Source organism: Zeugodacus cucurbitae, chromosome 2 (genome assembly GCF_028554725.1).
Source record: "Zeugodacus cucurbitae isolate PBARC_wt_2022May chromosome 2, idZeuCucr1.2, whole genome shotgun sequence".
Taxonomy (NCBI): Eukaryota; Metazoa; Arthropoda; class Insecta; order Diptera; family Tephritidae; genus Zeugodacus; species Zeugodacus cucurbitae.
Window position 1 is genome coordinate 87,418,056 of NC_071667.1, and position 14,660 is coordinate 87,432,715.

The 14,660-nt window shown below is 33.8% G+C and overlaps 3 protein-coding genes across 6 annotated transcripts; 1 reads left to right on the forward strand and 2 right to left on the reverse strand.

Annotated features, from left to right (window-relative positions):
• The first annotated feature begins 3,600 nt into the window (after nt 1–3,600).
• LOC105214291 (transmembrane protein 179) lies at nt 3,601–4,719 on the forward strand. The gene is made up of 4 exons (XM_011187631.3): nt 3,601–3,803; nt 3,868–4,011; nt 4,066–4,309; nt 4,380–4,719. The coding sequence occupies exons 1-4, from the start codon at nt 3,694–3,696 to the stop codon at nt 4,572–4,574; spliced, it is 693 nt and encodes a 230-aa protein (XP_011185933.1). The 5' UTR covers nt 3,601–3,693; the 3' UTR covers nt 4,575–4,719.
• A 476-nt stretch (nt 4,720–5,195) lies between these two features.
• On the reverse strand, nt 5,196–10,845 carry LOC105214292 (ecdysteroid-phosphate phosphatase). Of its 4 annotated transcripts, XM_054225140.1 has the most exons (12): nt 10,626–10,845; nt 10,443–10,563; nt 9,678–9,918; nt 9,405–9,600; nt 9,102–9,203; nt 8,150–8,319; nt 7,665–7,995; nt 7,558–7,593; nt 7,074–7,485; nt 6,798–6,964; nt 6,460–6,705; nt 5,196–6,402 (listed from the first exon to the last, which is right to left on the reverse strand). In XM_054225140.1, the coding sequence occupies exons 2-12, from the start codon at nt 10,547–10,549 to the stop codon at nt 6,161–6,163; spliced, it is 2,250 nt and encodes a 749-aa protein (XP_054081115.1). In that variant the 5' UTR covers nt 10,550–10,563; nt 10,626–10,845; the 3' UTR covers nt 5,196–6,160. The 4 variants fall into 4 exon arrangements, with proteins under 4 accessions (XP_054081115.1, XP_011185934.1, XP_011185936.1 ...); XM_011187632.3 differs by having other exon boundaries at nt 7,074–7,593; nt 10,626–10,837; XM_011187634.3 differs by lacking the exon at nt 9,102–9,203 and having other exon boundaries at nt 7,074–7,593; nt 10,626–10,735.
• Nucleotides 10,846–11,915: 1,070 nt separating this feature from the next.
• On the reverse strand, nt 11,916–14,534 carry LOC105214290 (uncharacterized). The gene has a single exon (XM_011187630.3). The coding sequence runs from the start codon at nt 14,203–14,205 to the stop codon at nt 12,991–12,993; it is 1,215 nt and encodes a 404-aa protein (XP_011185932.1). The 5' UTR covers nt 14,206–14,534; the 3' UTR covers nt 11,916–12,990.
• Nucleotides 14,535–14,660: the final 126 nt, after the last annotated feature.

Here is a 14,660-nt window from a genome sequence, read left to right on the forward strand (position 1 = left end):
CTTGTAGAAGATTGTACCTTCTCTATTTAGCTCTGCAGCTCGTATTATTTTTTCCAACATCAAGTTAAAGAAGTCGACGATAGTGATCGACAAAAAGGTGGTGTGTGTCGATCCTATTTTCACGGGTCTTTTCCAAGATTTGGCGCATGGTAAATATCTGGTCGGTTGTTGATTTTCCAGGTCTAAAGCCACACTGATAAGGTCCACTCAGTTTGTTGACGGTGGGTTTAAGTCTTTCACACAGTACGCTCGATAGAACCTTATAAGCGATATTTAGGAGGCTTATCCCACGGTAATTGGCACAGTTTGTGGGATCTCCCTTTTTATGGATTAGGCAGAGCACACTGAGATTCCAATCGTCGGGCATGCTTTCTTCCGACCATATTTTGCAAAGAAGCTGATGCATGCACCTTACCAGTTCTTCGCCGCCGTACTTGAATAGCTCAGCCGGTAATCTATCGGCCCCTGCCGCTTTGTTGTTCTTCAAGCGGGTAATTGCTATTCGAATTTCTTCATGGTCGGGTAATGGAATATCTATTCCATCGTCATCGATTGGGGAATCGGGTTCGCCATCTCCTGGTGTTGTACTTTCACTGCCATTCAGCAGGTCGGAGAAGTGTTCCCTCCATAATCCCAGTATGCCCTGGACATCGGTTACCAGATTACCATCTTGGTCTCTACATGAGGATGCTCCGGTCTTGAAACCTTCGTTAAGTCGCTTCATTTTTTTCGTAAAATTTTCGAGCATTACCTCTCTCTGCCAGCTTCTCAAGCTCTTCGTACTCACGCATTTCGACCTCTTTCATTTTTTGTCTGCAGATGCGTCTCGCTTCCCTCTTCAGCTCTCGGTATCTATCCCATCCCGCACGTGTTGTGGTTGTTTGCAACGTTGCGAGGTAGGCAGTCTGTACAGTGTACATACAGTAAAAACCTTATTCGTGGGGAATTCTCGGTGGTAAGATAGCCGCCATCTTGGAAAGACACAGTGCTGTTTATATTAAAGTACTTAATTTTAGTAAATCTGAAAAAAAAAAAACTATATACAGAGGCAGCAACTCTACAGCGGCCATTGTCGTCGGTAAAATTAGAAAGATTTCTAATTTGGCGACAGCGATAACTTGAAGCCTGCCGTCCCGAAGTAGTGCTGTTGTCTAAAAAGTTATGCCCATAAGAACGCTTGTGTTATAATATTTGACAGATGTTGCTTGTCGTCGTCTATGTGTTCAGCACTTTAGCTGTAATTGATTGGTCACTTCTCTGCTCGCTATCTTTGGGCGCTTCTGGCTTGTCAACAATTTCGTGCAAGAGAGTATGCGGATTCCTCATTAAAATTTTCTATCGCCTATTGCTGAGTGCTACCAAATTTTGTTTTATTTGTGTAGCCCACTCACAATGGTAAAAATGCTCGAAGGACAAATTATTGTCAAAAAGGACAAAACAAATATAATTTTGTAATATTTTTAACTTTATATAAGGCATGGAAACTGGAAACTTTATTGTAAGGCATGGAAACGAAGTGTTAAATAAATATTGTTTAAAAAACTAAAAAACCCGCTTTTAAATCACATCAAACTAAAAAATTAAAAATAATTCTTAATATATGCTGACAAAAATAATTAATGAATAATATTTGTATTTTGATTGAAGAATCAATTTTATTGGGTTGGTTGTCGTCAATCAATGAGAGATTGCATTGCAGCTAAAGTGTTGAGTTTCAAGCGAAGGAAACAGAGATGTGCGCAATTCGTGGTAAAAAGACTAACGAGATGGCGGATGTGTGCATCAAAAATTTGGAAATGCGCCAGAAGCTATGTATCCGGAGAACATTTGCAGTTGTATCACATCCACGATCCGATATCATGGTGGAAAGATTCATCCGAAATTTGGAAGAGCATTTCGGGACGATCAGACTTGAGTGGCGGGCAGTGTAACGAAAATGCCACCCGAACAAACTAGAATTGACTATCGAAATCGATAACTTGCCAGATGTATCTAGACATCGATATTCGTAGTTGCCAGAATGTTCGAGTGCAATGTATCGCTTACAATCGACTATATAAGGGCTGCCCGACTGGCAGCAATACACAGTGCTAATAAGAGAGTTGTCGAGTAGGGACAATTCTAAGAAGAGAGTTGTCGCGTAAGTGTAAACATGTTATATGTTAGAGTTGTAAAGAAGAGTATTGAGTAATACATTGTTAAGTTATAAGGATTTAGAAATAAAGATTAGTGTATAGCCATTAAAGTGTAACTTTTATTTGACAATCCAGTGATCGAACTAAGGGTAGAGTTTCAGCGTAAACAACAGATTTTGGAAATGCTTCACAGTATATATACAAAATATTTAAACATTTTAATTTTATAGTAAATTTTGTGTATGTAATATGCAAGTTCATAAATAATATGTATACTATAATTGAAATATATACGAAAATAGAGAATAAGTTTAAAAATTAGCTAATGATATATATATTTATGTTTATGTTTGCAAATACTGTTTGGAAGTTGAGAGAATTATATGAAAGAGAATGACAGAAAACCCCGAACCGAGTTGACACCAAAAGAGAATCACCCGAAAATTCGCGCCAATAATATTCGTGTATGTACTCGAACTTAAGAAGTTATTTGAGCGCAGGATTGCATCACAACTGCTGCCTGTTTGTTTGAATATCTGACTTGTGTTTTCGACTGGATTCTCCTCAATGATTGCCAATTGAAGACTGCTAATTTTATTTTTTATATGTCATTTCTTCAAACCCCATTCCAACAAAAGGTAATAGAGACGAAACGTCTTTCTGATCTTAATATAACCTGTCATCGATTGGCTAAGCGTTATAGGGAAGCCATAAGAACGCACTATCCTGTAATTCAAACAGATAGGAGCACCTATGGTGCAAGCCTGCGTTAAAATGTCCTCTTAATCATGCCCAATAGTGTTGCACCATTTCCTTTTCGGCGGTAGCATTTTTTATGAGTTATACGCTAGACAGACGGCAGAGTTATTCCCGATTAACTGCGCTTTTAATCAGTTCCAATTTTGTGGGTGACAGACGGCAGCAAACAGCTGCAATAATATTTCCATTTTGGTGAAATGAAATTGGATAGAGAGCAAGTATTGCGGTTGTTAGCCGCTCAAATAGTACAAAATCACTAATTATTAAAAAAATAGATATAAATACGTTATTATTAGAACTTCCATATTAGAAAAAATTAGCATGCGTATGCTTTTGTTTACATTTAATTGAAAAACAGCTGGCAGTATTGCATATTTTCATTCACAATAGATAAAAAGCGGCCATGTTTAACAATGTTGCTAACGAAAATGCCACGAACTCCCACTAACTCTATGAAATTTTGAGGATTAAATGGGAGTTAGCAAACGGAGTTAACTGAGATAACTCTCGAATTAACCCCGATTAAAGCAGTTATGCCGCCGTCTGTCTGGGGTATTATCCGCATACTCTCCTGTACGAATTAAACTAGACAACATTGTTGTTGCTTTCACATGTAAAGATAGATAGCGAGCAGAGAAGTGACCAATCGATGACAGCTATATTTTGTTTTTTGTATCGTGTATAACCAGCTTTATATAATTGCTTTCGATTTGTTATCGGCAGTGCATATTTTGATAGCATTGAGTTTGTTTATTGTAATTATAAGAGGAAATATTAATATACTGAAGTTTATCATAAAATGGTTTTGGCAAATGTGTTAGTATTAAGTCAAATCGCTGGTCATGTAATATTAGTTATATTATCGTTGTGCATGATGGTGCCACTTGGTATGAGTATCCATGAATTTGGGTAGGTATCTCATAAGCCAATCATGAAGTTTTTGGAGCGTAATATGTTGTTGTTATTTTGATAGTGGCCATTGCTTGCTTTTTACAAGTGGAAAATGGCGTGAAGAAGATGGAATGTTTGAAGTAAAATGGTCATCGACAAGTTTTTGTAGCTTTCCCCTTTTTACTGCAATGTTTCTATTCTCAGTATCAACTTTACAGATTTATCGGTATGAGTCCATATGTTCATAAATTTTAGAATTAATATAGTATTTTAAATACAGGTACTCTCGGATGAAAGAGGAAGCTTCATTTCTTTCTTTATTCATAGACGTTGTGGTTGGTATTTGGATGTTAGCCTTTTCTATCTTGTCAGCAATTATGGTGACTTTAGGATTTATTGTATGGTGTGATGGAATGACTGAACGCTTTCCGTCATGTGAAACCGCAGCTGGACAAAATATCATACACGGTGACCAAGACCATATAGACACATCTGGCTTCTATATTGAAATGGGAACAGCTCAGGTGACTAAAAACTTTCCGTAATTACATATATAATTTACGCATTTGGTTTTTTGTTAAACTTTGTATAAAGTTCGGCGCTTGGGGTTCTTTTGCAATATCGGTTGGAATTGGAGTTATAGCACTTCTTAAACTCATTCAAAATCATCAAGTACGTAACATTAAAGTTTCTATGTACTTGGAACGTCAAAGACTGGTGAATCAACATCTACAACAATTAGATGGACAATCTGCAACTCCGACTATTGCTGAAGCCAATAATAAATAATAATTACATGTGATATAGACAAATTTTAAATTACCTAAACACTACTCTTATACTCTAAATTATATGTTTTTAATGTTTGCATTTTACGATTATTAAATGTATCAATTAAATAATTTAACCTGTACCACAACATCAATGTTACAAATCAAGATGTATCATTAAATTTGGTTCGCTGATGTTAGTATGTAACATGTTTACCGTTACCAATATTTATATTAAATTCAATTGCATCTTTTTTAAGGCCGCTTACTCTCGGAAGGGCGCAGTATTTAAGTATAAACAACTAGAATCAATTAAATTAAAGATTCGTATTTCACATGTTCAATTGGACTCTACTTCACATTTGAATCAGGGTAAAATCGCGATTTGTTGTTAGGTCTGGCTTAAATTAAATTACGTTACTTATTTACACGTAATATCCAATATGGTCACACTAAGTCTTCAAATGGTGTAAATATGGATTGCTCTGATTCTGTCCTTAAAGTTTAAAGCGGAAAAAACGACCAATGATCAATTTATACTTACATTGTTAAGGTTGCAACACTTCAAAGTAAATTTTACTATGAAACTAATACTATTTGCAACACCCAATAAACTGTAGGAATTTAAAATATAGTTAAAGCTGATGTCTTAACTCGTTTATTTGTAACCTTTGTATATATGTATATGATCTAATAGAAGTTTGTTTTCCGAATTTTTTATTAGATAGGTTTCAAACATAGGTAATGAAATTTTCTCTTTTAATGAATTTATATACATTAAACAATCATAATTGCAGATATTCCCTTTGTTCGAACTTGATTGCAATTATTTTAATTCATCGACACGTGGTGATATGAAAATTTTTGATTCTGTTTCAATGTATATTAATGCAGGATAATAAATAACGAATTATAATAAAGTAATATTAATTATGATAAGTTTTAATTATACGCTCGCAACCTATTGCATAGTGTCCAGTGTTAACCTATTGGTTGTTGGCAACACCTAAATCTAATTGAAAAGAGAAAGAGTTATGTATACCAAATGATCAGGATGACAAGGCAAATTAATTTTGAATGTCATCTGTCCATGCGTCAGTGTGCACGTACAATCGATAACTTTAATAAAAATTGCAAATGCACTGTGAGGTGGTTGGAATTGGCCATTTCCACGGCCAACTAAATAGCAGTGATCGAAAACATTCAATGTGCTATAACAAAGTAACAAATCATGCGACAAAATTGGAGAAACTGGTCCATTCATATGTAACATGTTGTATTCTAAAGATTAGTTGACACTTGAAAATAATTTCAGGTCATGAACTTTTACGAATTGCGAGAGTATATAATGTTCGGCTACATCCAAACATACTTATGCGATCCTTGTTACTTATACAATTTACAATGGGTTTGTTAGTCCCATCGAATATTAAATGCGCTGATTATACTATGAATACTAATAATAATAATTTTTCAATTTTTACTTAAAATAATTATAATAGCTATCATATAATATAATAATAACTATGTTTTTGAACTCATAATTATTTATATTAGTTATTCCATACAATTTGTAGCTACCAGCAATTCCTCAAAGCACGTACACTATGTGGCAGTGAGTACATTCCATTCAAATCGAGGATTTTTCGAATGTGTCACAGGTAAACATTCCGGTTCAACCAACTTCCAGTCACCTGTATCCATCTCCTCGACAGCGCCTAAACTACAGTATGGTATTTTATGTATCACTTGTCGCAATTCATTTGTTGAACGTGGTCCCGCACCAATTAATTGACGCGTACACGTGTCAAGGGTAGTTGCATGCGCCACTATTAAAATGTTTCCCTCTTCAAAAAAATTAATCAAATTAACAGAATCCAAGTTGTTTGATGAAAATAACTCACTTGTAGTTTCAATGATTTTTCGTACAGTTTCAAAGTTACGCGTATAAAATTCTTCTGTAGTTTCTTTGACACACTCATTCAATTTATTGGCAGAGATGAAAGGATGATAACTTGTATCTATGTTGTAATCAGCCTCCAGCAACTCCGATCTACTCATCCAATCTGGCACACCGTCCGGATACCAGGCCATCCATTCAAACAAGCCAGGTTCCAATTTAATTTTAAATTTGTTACGCGAATGTAAACCTATAAGTTTAGGATTATTTATGAGTAATAATATGTATTTTCTATATATTTTTATTATAATAAACTACTGAATACGAGTATGTAATACTAACCTTCTAATGTACTTATACATGTTTGAACACAGCGATAGGCTGGAGAGCAATAAACATGGTCGATGCGAGCATTACAGTCAAGTAATGCTTCGCCCGTCAATTTCGCTTGATAAAGTCCTATGTTTGTAAGTGGTGAGTCATTTTGCCAACCATCTGGACATCTTTGCCTTTATAAACATAAGTAGAGTAAATCAATTTGTTTCAATTTCCCAAATGCTTCTTATGTCCGTTTTGTTATTTTTAATATGGTTAAGACATTAAGATCTGCTTCCTTACCTGCGTGGTAGTTTACGGGGCATATTTAAGTCCTTACGCACATAATTGTTAAATTCATCAAAACAATAAGGTATCCATGTGCCGAAGGTAAAATCAACACGTTCACCATGTCGCATTATATATAATCTACGACTCTTGTTCGTTGATACCTCTAGGCTTGTACCTTCATTTGAACGCTCAGAATTTATACTAAGAGTGTCATCTGCATGTGGTGTTGAAATGCTAATCGGCTCCACCATTATCTCCATGTCTCTTCGCCTCTTGGCTACTTCCATTGCGTGTGGTGAACTAATTTCTAAGCTTGGTTTTTCTTGTATTAAGATACATTGCGGCTGATGATTTATCGGCTGTGACTTTGTCAGCTGACTACTATTTTGCATTAAATTGTGATTACTCTGTACAATTGGCAAATCTAAACAAGGTTGTAAAGTTTTACGTAAGTAATTTTCCACACTGTTCTCGGATTCCTCATTAAAAGAAGTACCCTCTATTAATTCATGTGACAAGCCAACTATCACATCTGAAATAGGACAGAAATGGACAAAAAATATTTATACAGCCAATTGTATAGAATCATTTAGCAACACCGACTTTGATGATGTAAACCCTTATCCTGTTCGTCATGATCAATAGAAATGATACGACCATCCACAATGTCAATTTCTTCAGCCGATATCAAAGATGGTGTCGTTGATTTAGATAACTGCACAACGCGGTGAAGTGTCCAAGCATCTGATTCAGTGGTACGTTCAATGTAATTCACAGGCAAATGACCAACACTTCCTGTTAGCCATGAAATACCCTCAGCCCATCCATCGCAGGAATTTTCTACAGCATCCGTACTCAAATAAATATAATCGCCGATGCGCAACTCCAGTTCATCAATTTCATGGGGGCTATGAGGATACACCACTTTGTGCACCTACGCAGGCACCTCATAGAAGCGCGAAAATAGTGTTATTTCAAAATACCAATAATTAGGAACAGCAAATGTAAATAGAGAATTGTTTTGAATGTTATTAATAAATAATTGATAAGAGAAAAATGTATATATTATGCTAAATGAAGCAATGTACTTGTTTGGTGGTTAGTCGTGGGTCGCGCGAATACAGACGCAGCTCCCAATTTGAGGCACAAGTTGCATCGAGTGATTCCACTAAGGTTTTAAGTGAATTAAACTGATTCTGCGGAAACTGATATGCTAAGGTAAGATGTAGTGATTTTACATGCGGCTCCAAAGATATAGCTAAAATATATATATATATGTATATGTATATATATATTTATTGTATTTATAGAAAATAAAGGTTAAATTTGGGCTTATCTAAGTTTTATATTTGTATGTCTACGATTGCATTCTTTATTATCCGAATATTTTTTATAAAAGAAAAATAAATAAGAGTACTTTAAGCCAAACAATTACAACTACAGAAACAATAAATTTCAAGGGTGGATTAGTATAAGTATCCTGAAAAGTTTGTTGATAATTTCATGTTTTTTGTCCAATATTTTTTAAGTTCTACCTTGGTTTAAATTAACTTGATATCGCTTTTCTATACAGAATTTTACCGTTATGTGTTTTTTATTTTCAATATTAAAGAGAAGTTCAATTATAATACTATTTCCGAATTTTTATTAATTTATTTATTTTTTATTTCCTATAGGCATTGAAAGTGCAAAGTGCTATCGAGTTTGCGAGTTTACGAGAAGTACAAAAATATACTAATATCGATGCATATGTATGTAACTATGTAATTATCCTTTATTAACAAAGTTGGAAGGGTTTAATTACTTTACTTATTTATATATCGCTTTTAGTTGATCACAACTTATGGATTCTTATATTAATGATGCGAAAAATTTAGTGAAAACAGTACAAGAAAATGTGATTTCCCCAAATGGTTAATACCAGGTCAATTAAACGATATTCAGAATACCTTTGATAATATGTAAAAATAATAATATCTACACATAGCAATGCAAACTCAAACATTAAACATTTTCCCAAATAATTGCTACTTTCCTTACATCGACTACTACGCGGTATACAACGTGTACCAGACGAAACAGCACCGCACCATGGGAAGCAAGCCACTATTGCATCAAGCTGCTCATATGTATCGCTTATGACTTTATGAAATTATTTTTAGCAAAACATTATTTTGGGCATTATGGTACACATTCCAATGAGAGCGTTATTAGAAAATGTAGAAAAGAGCACCAACAAAATTTTACATATTTACATCCTACATCATAATATTTCGGTTAAAAAGTATGACAATGAAAAATTAGCTTAAATGTTATAATATACATATAAGAACAATGTCATACTTGAATTGGACACCTCCTTCACATATTGTAGTGATAACCGTTTCAAATAGTTTGCGTCATCTTCAGCTACAAAAAAGCCCATAAAATTTTGACTCAAATAAGGCTCTAGTTTCAATGGACGATCTAGAAGTGGTCCACTCATATCAACTACTTGTTTCAGAGCTTTAGATAATTGTAAAGAACTTTCATCAGGGGCCTTTATAAAAGGGAAAAAATTAAAACAATGTTTATTTTATTATATGCGTAAAACTCAGAGAAACGCTTACTGTTTACCTTGAAAAATGAAACCAATGTAATATGTGGCACATAATTGTGAGCTCCGTTCCAACCACAAACTCTTCGTGATTTGTTCCAGAATTCCTCCAGCTGATGTAAAAATGAGCCAGTAGGACAAGCGTACAGAATATATTCCCGCGGGCAGTTCTCATCCAAAGTTGAATCATTTACATGCGCAAGCAACCAGTCGGATGCGATTTGCACCCCTCGGTTACCAGTTGCTGCCAATGCCTTTTCACTGTATACAAAGTAATATGTGATATTATATATGTATGTACTATATGTCACACCAAAGCAAATGTTAACTCAAGTTGTCTCCAATGAATTGTAAAGTTTTAATGTCTTTCAAAATTAAAAGCAATATATATTTTTATTTGCCGAAATCGGCTTTAATCGAAGTCGAAATTGTATCGTACTATACTGGTCATTGACAATTCATTATTAGCTATCGATTTGCTACAAACATTCCTAAAGAAACTACAAATACGTTTTGTTTCGAATATTAAAAGTTGGTAATAGTTTAAAAAGGAGAAACGTCAACATATTACTTCTGATTGGTATATACGTAACTGAATGTAATGGAAAAATCTTTATTTTTTTTAAATACCTTCATATCCATCTTAAATTACAAGATGAAATGATATTTATATAGTGAATGTTAATTTTATTGGGTATTTACCGATACCTCGATATATAAATGGATGTAGTTTACATGTGACAATTATGTAGAACTCCGCTTGCAATCATATTATGTTAACTTACGCTCTGTGCTTGGTAAACCCCATTTGCAATAACGTCTGCAACGGCGATAAGTGCTGCTTCGAAATTCTAGTTGGTGTCAGGTTCTTCCGCGGCGGGAGTTGAGCCATATTTTATGCACGCCCTTTTTGTATTAAAAACAAAAAGTGACTTTATGGACTTTAATAATTATAAACGGATACATACAATTTAATAACTTTTGTTGTCGTATAGCATATGAAGAAAATATATCACTAAAAAATCCGAACAGTGTTCACCTTTTCTTTTATCGTCTACATAACTGAAATTGTCATGTAACAGTAGCTATCAACGTTGAATATATTCGATGGATTTGTTAGAACAACGTTCGCAATGAAACGTGACAAATATCAGACTGTGTGCAACCTGTTACTTTTCTCCCTATGGTCAGTTGGCGTGAAACAATTTTATATGGGGTAAATAAAAAATGTCAATTGAAATGTGAAGTTTGACTATTAAAAAATGTAGCGTGACATTTCGGCTGAATTCTAAATTCTTGACTTATTATTTACATCATAAATATGTATGTACATTCTCAAAAAACCTTGACCTTATTTCCGGTTATTGGAATAATTACGAATGATGACTATTGGTCATTCGAATCTGATATTTTTTGCTATTTCTTCGGGATGACTTGTGGTTCCAGTTACGGAATCTCAACAAGCCTCACGGTGAGTGTTATACATATGTTAAATAAATTTGTGAGGCTACATTATTTGAGAACCGTTATCTTGTCATAGATTTGGGTTAAAAAGATAGTGTTTAGAAAATTTATGGTTCTCAAATAAGAATGAAATGTCTTGATAACAAACAGCTGCGGATAGTGATGGAAATATACAGACATCTTATAAGATTTCCTGTATCTATGAATGACACTCGTGTTTTCCTTAAGATCCTTCAATATGCAAAAGGTTAGTTTCGTTTTTATACAGTATACTCTCGAAAAGTAAATCGATTGGTTATTTGGGTAATTTACTTTTTCGAATAATTTACTTTTCCAAATATATACATAAATTATCTGTTTTTAAATGCATTTTTAAACTTAAATAATTCGTTCATTTATTTGCTTCAATAAAACATATGGATTTACATGAAAAACATATTTACATTAACATACATACAATATTCTTTTGCAATATATTTTCTGACAATTTTTGTACGACAATTCAAAAGGTCGTAACACCTGATTTGCATCGTTTTCATTTTTAAACCAGTGGATCAAGTAGGAGAGTTTATTTACTAAAAAGACGCGATAAACAAGAGAGTAAGTGTTTTTGCAACATCGTAAAAAACGTTGCTTGCTTCGTTTCGAATTTTTTATCACACTCTCTGAAAAGTAAATTAAAAAATTTAATTGTGTGAAATTAAAAAATTTACTTTTTCGAGGTGCATGTGTAATCTTAAAAGTGATTAACTTTTCCGCGATTATTTACTTTCTGAGAATTTACTTTTCGAGAGTATACTGTATCTATATAATACAAATTGTTTGTATGGGAGATTAGAAAAATGTGATTTCACAGTTCGTACTTAAGTTGTGCCCAAATAAAATCTTAGCTAAGCATTGTTGTTGACTGAGTAGTCATTTGCGTTTCACAGTCGATGCTTATTTTCTATAAAATTCTATTATGATATATGGCAGCACAATGAAATACATTTGTTTACAAATACCATCTGACAAATTGAAATTATTGTGGATGAAAAATAACTTTGCGACGAATAAATTTAGAATCTAGGAAGTGGATGGAAACAATAAAAGGGCACCGAATTTCACCGCAGTCGAGTGGGGGCACCTATTGCAACTCGCAGGAAAGCATATAACCGTCATTGATTGCAAGAAATTCCAAAAAATTTTTCAGCAAATAATTTTTATTTTATTTTTTTGACAAATAAGTCAATATTCAAAACAAAAATCAACTGTTAATTAAGCACTGCTTAAGTCTCCCATTTTCAGTACTTAAGCAGAACTTAAGTATGAACTGTAAAACACTATTTCCCTATTTTATCTTAAGCACAACTGTGGACTGTGAAACCGGGCATTAGACTTTTTCAGGTAATTTTTTTAAATTTTTCTCTCATCCATTCTCAATTCCCCTGGAATACACACAAAAAAGAATTAGTGAAATCGGTCCAGCCGTTTAGGAGGAGTTCAATGACTAACACACGTACAGAAGATTTATATATATAAAGATTTTAATCATAAAGCTATTACCAACATTGTATAATTTCCCAAAATTTTGAGAGGCTTAAGAAATACATATGTCGTATTCATAAATCACGGTCCGTATTGAAATATTTGTTAAAATATAGATAATTGTAATTATACGTTGTTTACTAAATTCGTCCCTGCATGTCACTAATAAATGGACATAAAACTACAAGTGTATAGAATGATATTTGCGAAATATATCCCATTAAAATTTAATAATTTGAGTCGACTGCAACTGTATTTCGTAAGAGACAACTAAATATATGTATACATTAATATAAGGATAGCTTTATATGTACATGAATACGAATTTTTTGCAATTTTTTTTCATTTCCGTAGTTCAGCCATTTGAGCTTCAAATAGAGCAGTATTTATTTTATGTTTAAGACCCAATAATACTTCACGATTTGTTATGTTGCGCATTTCATTAGATACATATTCGCCATAAGTTGTATATTCATCACGTATAGGACCAGATGAATGAAATAATTGCGCTCCAGAATTTGCATTCGATGGTTTATCTTGATTTCGCCCTAATAATTGTTGTTTGTGATGACTGGGGATTTTGATTTTGGAGTTTAACAATATATTTGCTGGATGTGCAGCAGCAGATGGCGTTGATGATATAGACACAGAAGTTTGTTGTCCTGTGCTCCCATAAAAAATACGTTTATCCTCATGCGACGGCTCAGCTTCATCCACATACTCAATCTCAGGATCATTACTCGTATTATGTTGTGATTTTATAATACGTGTAGGTATTGTTTGCTGATTATGAGAAATACCATCGCAACCATCAGCCCCTGTCGAAGATGTATATGTAATTTCTTCCTCTTCTCCCTGTAATTGAATCGATTCCAATTGTTCCTCATCCTCTTCTATATTTATTCGATGGCTACTTATTTGCTCCTCAACTTGCATTTCATTGTTGTAACTTTGTGGTTCCATAGTAATAGTCATTTTAGGCTTATCATCAGTTTCATCAATATCTTTGGTAGTTTCCTCAATTAATTTTTCTAATGCGCGGGAACGACTGGTATTACGGTAATGTCTAGAGTTGCCCATTGGCTCTATCGCAATGGAAGGCTTTTGATGTATTGTCAAAAATTCTTCATTCACATTGTTATTTAAATTCCCAGAACTACCGCTGCTATCGTGATGATGAGTATTAGAATCTCTAATAATATATTTGGCCGTAACTGTACCATCTTCCGTAATTTCATTTTTAATACGACCCTTCGACAACCTCCGAGCCATTGGAGAACTTAAAAATTGCAAGTTTTTAAAACCAAACCATTTTGAGTTGTATGGCTCTTTACGGTTCATTCGATTTATTTCGCGATGGTATTGAGTGCGCAATGTGTGAAATTTCTTTTCGATCTCGCTAACTGATATGCTTCCTCCAAGACTACTACTAACTTCTATTAAAAGATTCTGCTTTATATCCTTTTTCCTATAATCATCATGTGTCATATCCCATAGACCTCGTCTTTTACGGTATTCATTAATAAGAGTAAGTGTTCTCTCGCGCGTCCATTCCATAATAAATTTTAACGACCACAATACAAGTTATATTGTAATCTCTATGCAAGTGAATCGCCTTAAAGTTAACTTTTTAACAACTCTTAAGTGTTGCAAAATCTTTGGCTGCACAATATTATATGAAACTTTTTTTACACATATGATCAAATCACCTTAAGCACAAATGTATAAATACAAATGTTTAATTAAACAAAATTTATAGGTAAACAATTTTCCATTATTGAGATGCTACAGCTCTGTTTTAGTCTCCATTTTTAACAATCGGGACCTAGTTATCCACAAATTGTTTTTCCCCCAACTTAGGAGACTTTTTGACATTTATTAAATAACTGAGTGGCCACTAATTTAAATTAGATATCCCCTCAGTTTTGAAGAGTTGAAAATTGTGGGATTCGAAATTACTTACACTTCATCTCCACATCCAATATTTGCTAACCGACAGTCCGATTTATTAA

Excerpts from the sequence above, each read along its gene's own strand:
- LOC105214291 (XM_011187631.3), top strand. The coding sequence starts at position 3,694 with ATGGTTTTGGCAAATGTGTTAGTATTAAGTCAAATCGCTGGTCATGTA. Across the intron at positions 3,804-3,867 it reads ATGAGTATCCATGAATTTGG|TGGCCATTGCTTGCTTTTTA; the intron begins GTAGGTATCTCA and ends TTATTTTGATAG. Across the intron at positions 4,012-4,065 it reads TCAACTTTACAGATTTATCG|GTACTCTCGGATGAAAGAGG; the intron begins GTATGAGTCCAT and ends TTTTAAATACAG.
- LOC105214292 (XM_011187632.3), bottom strand. The coding sequence starts at position 10,549 with ATGGCTCAACTCCCGCCGCGGAAGAACCTGACACCAACTAGAATTTCG. Across the intron at positions 9,601-9,677 it reads CATTGGTTTCATTTTTCAAG|GCCCCTGATGAAAGTTCTTT; the intron begins GTAAACAGTAAG and ends CCTTTTATAAAG. Across the intron at positions 7,594-7,664 it reads TAAGGGTTTACATCATCAAA|ATGTGATAGTTGGCTTGTCA; the intron begins GTCGGTGTTGCT and ends GTCCTATTTCAG.
- LOC105214290 (XM_011187630.3), bottom strand. The coding sequence starts at position 14,205 with ATGGAATGGACGCGCGAGAGAACACTTACTCTTATTAATGAATACCGT.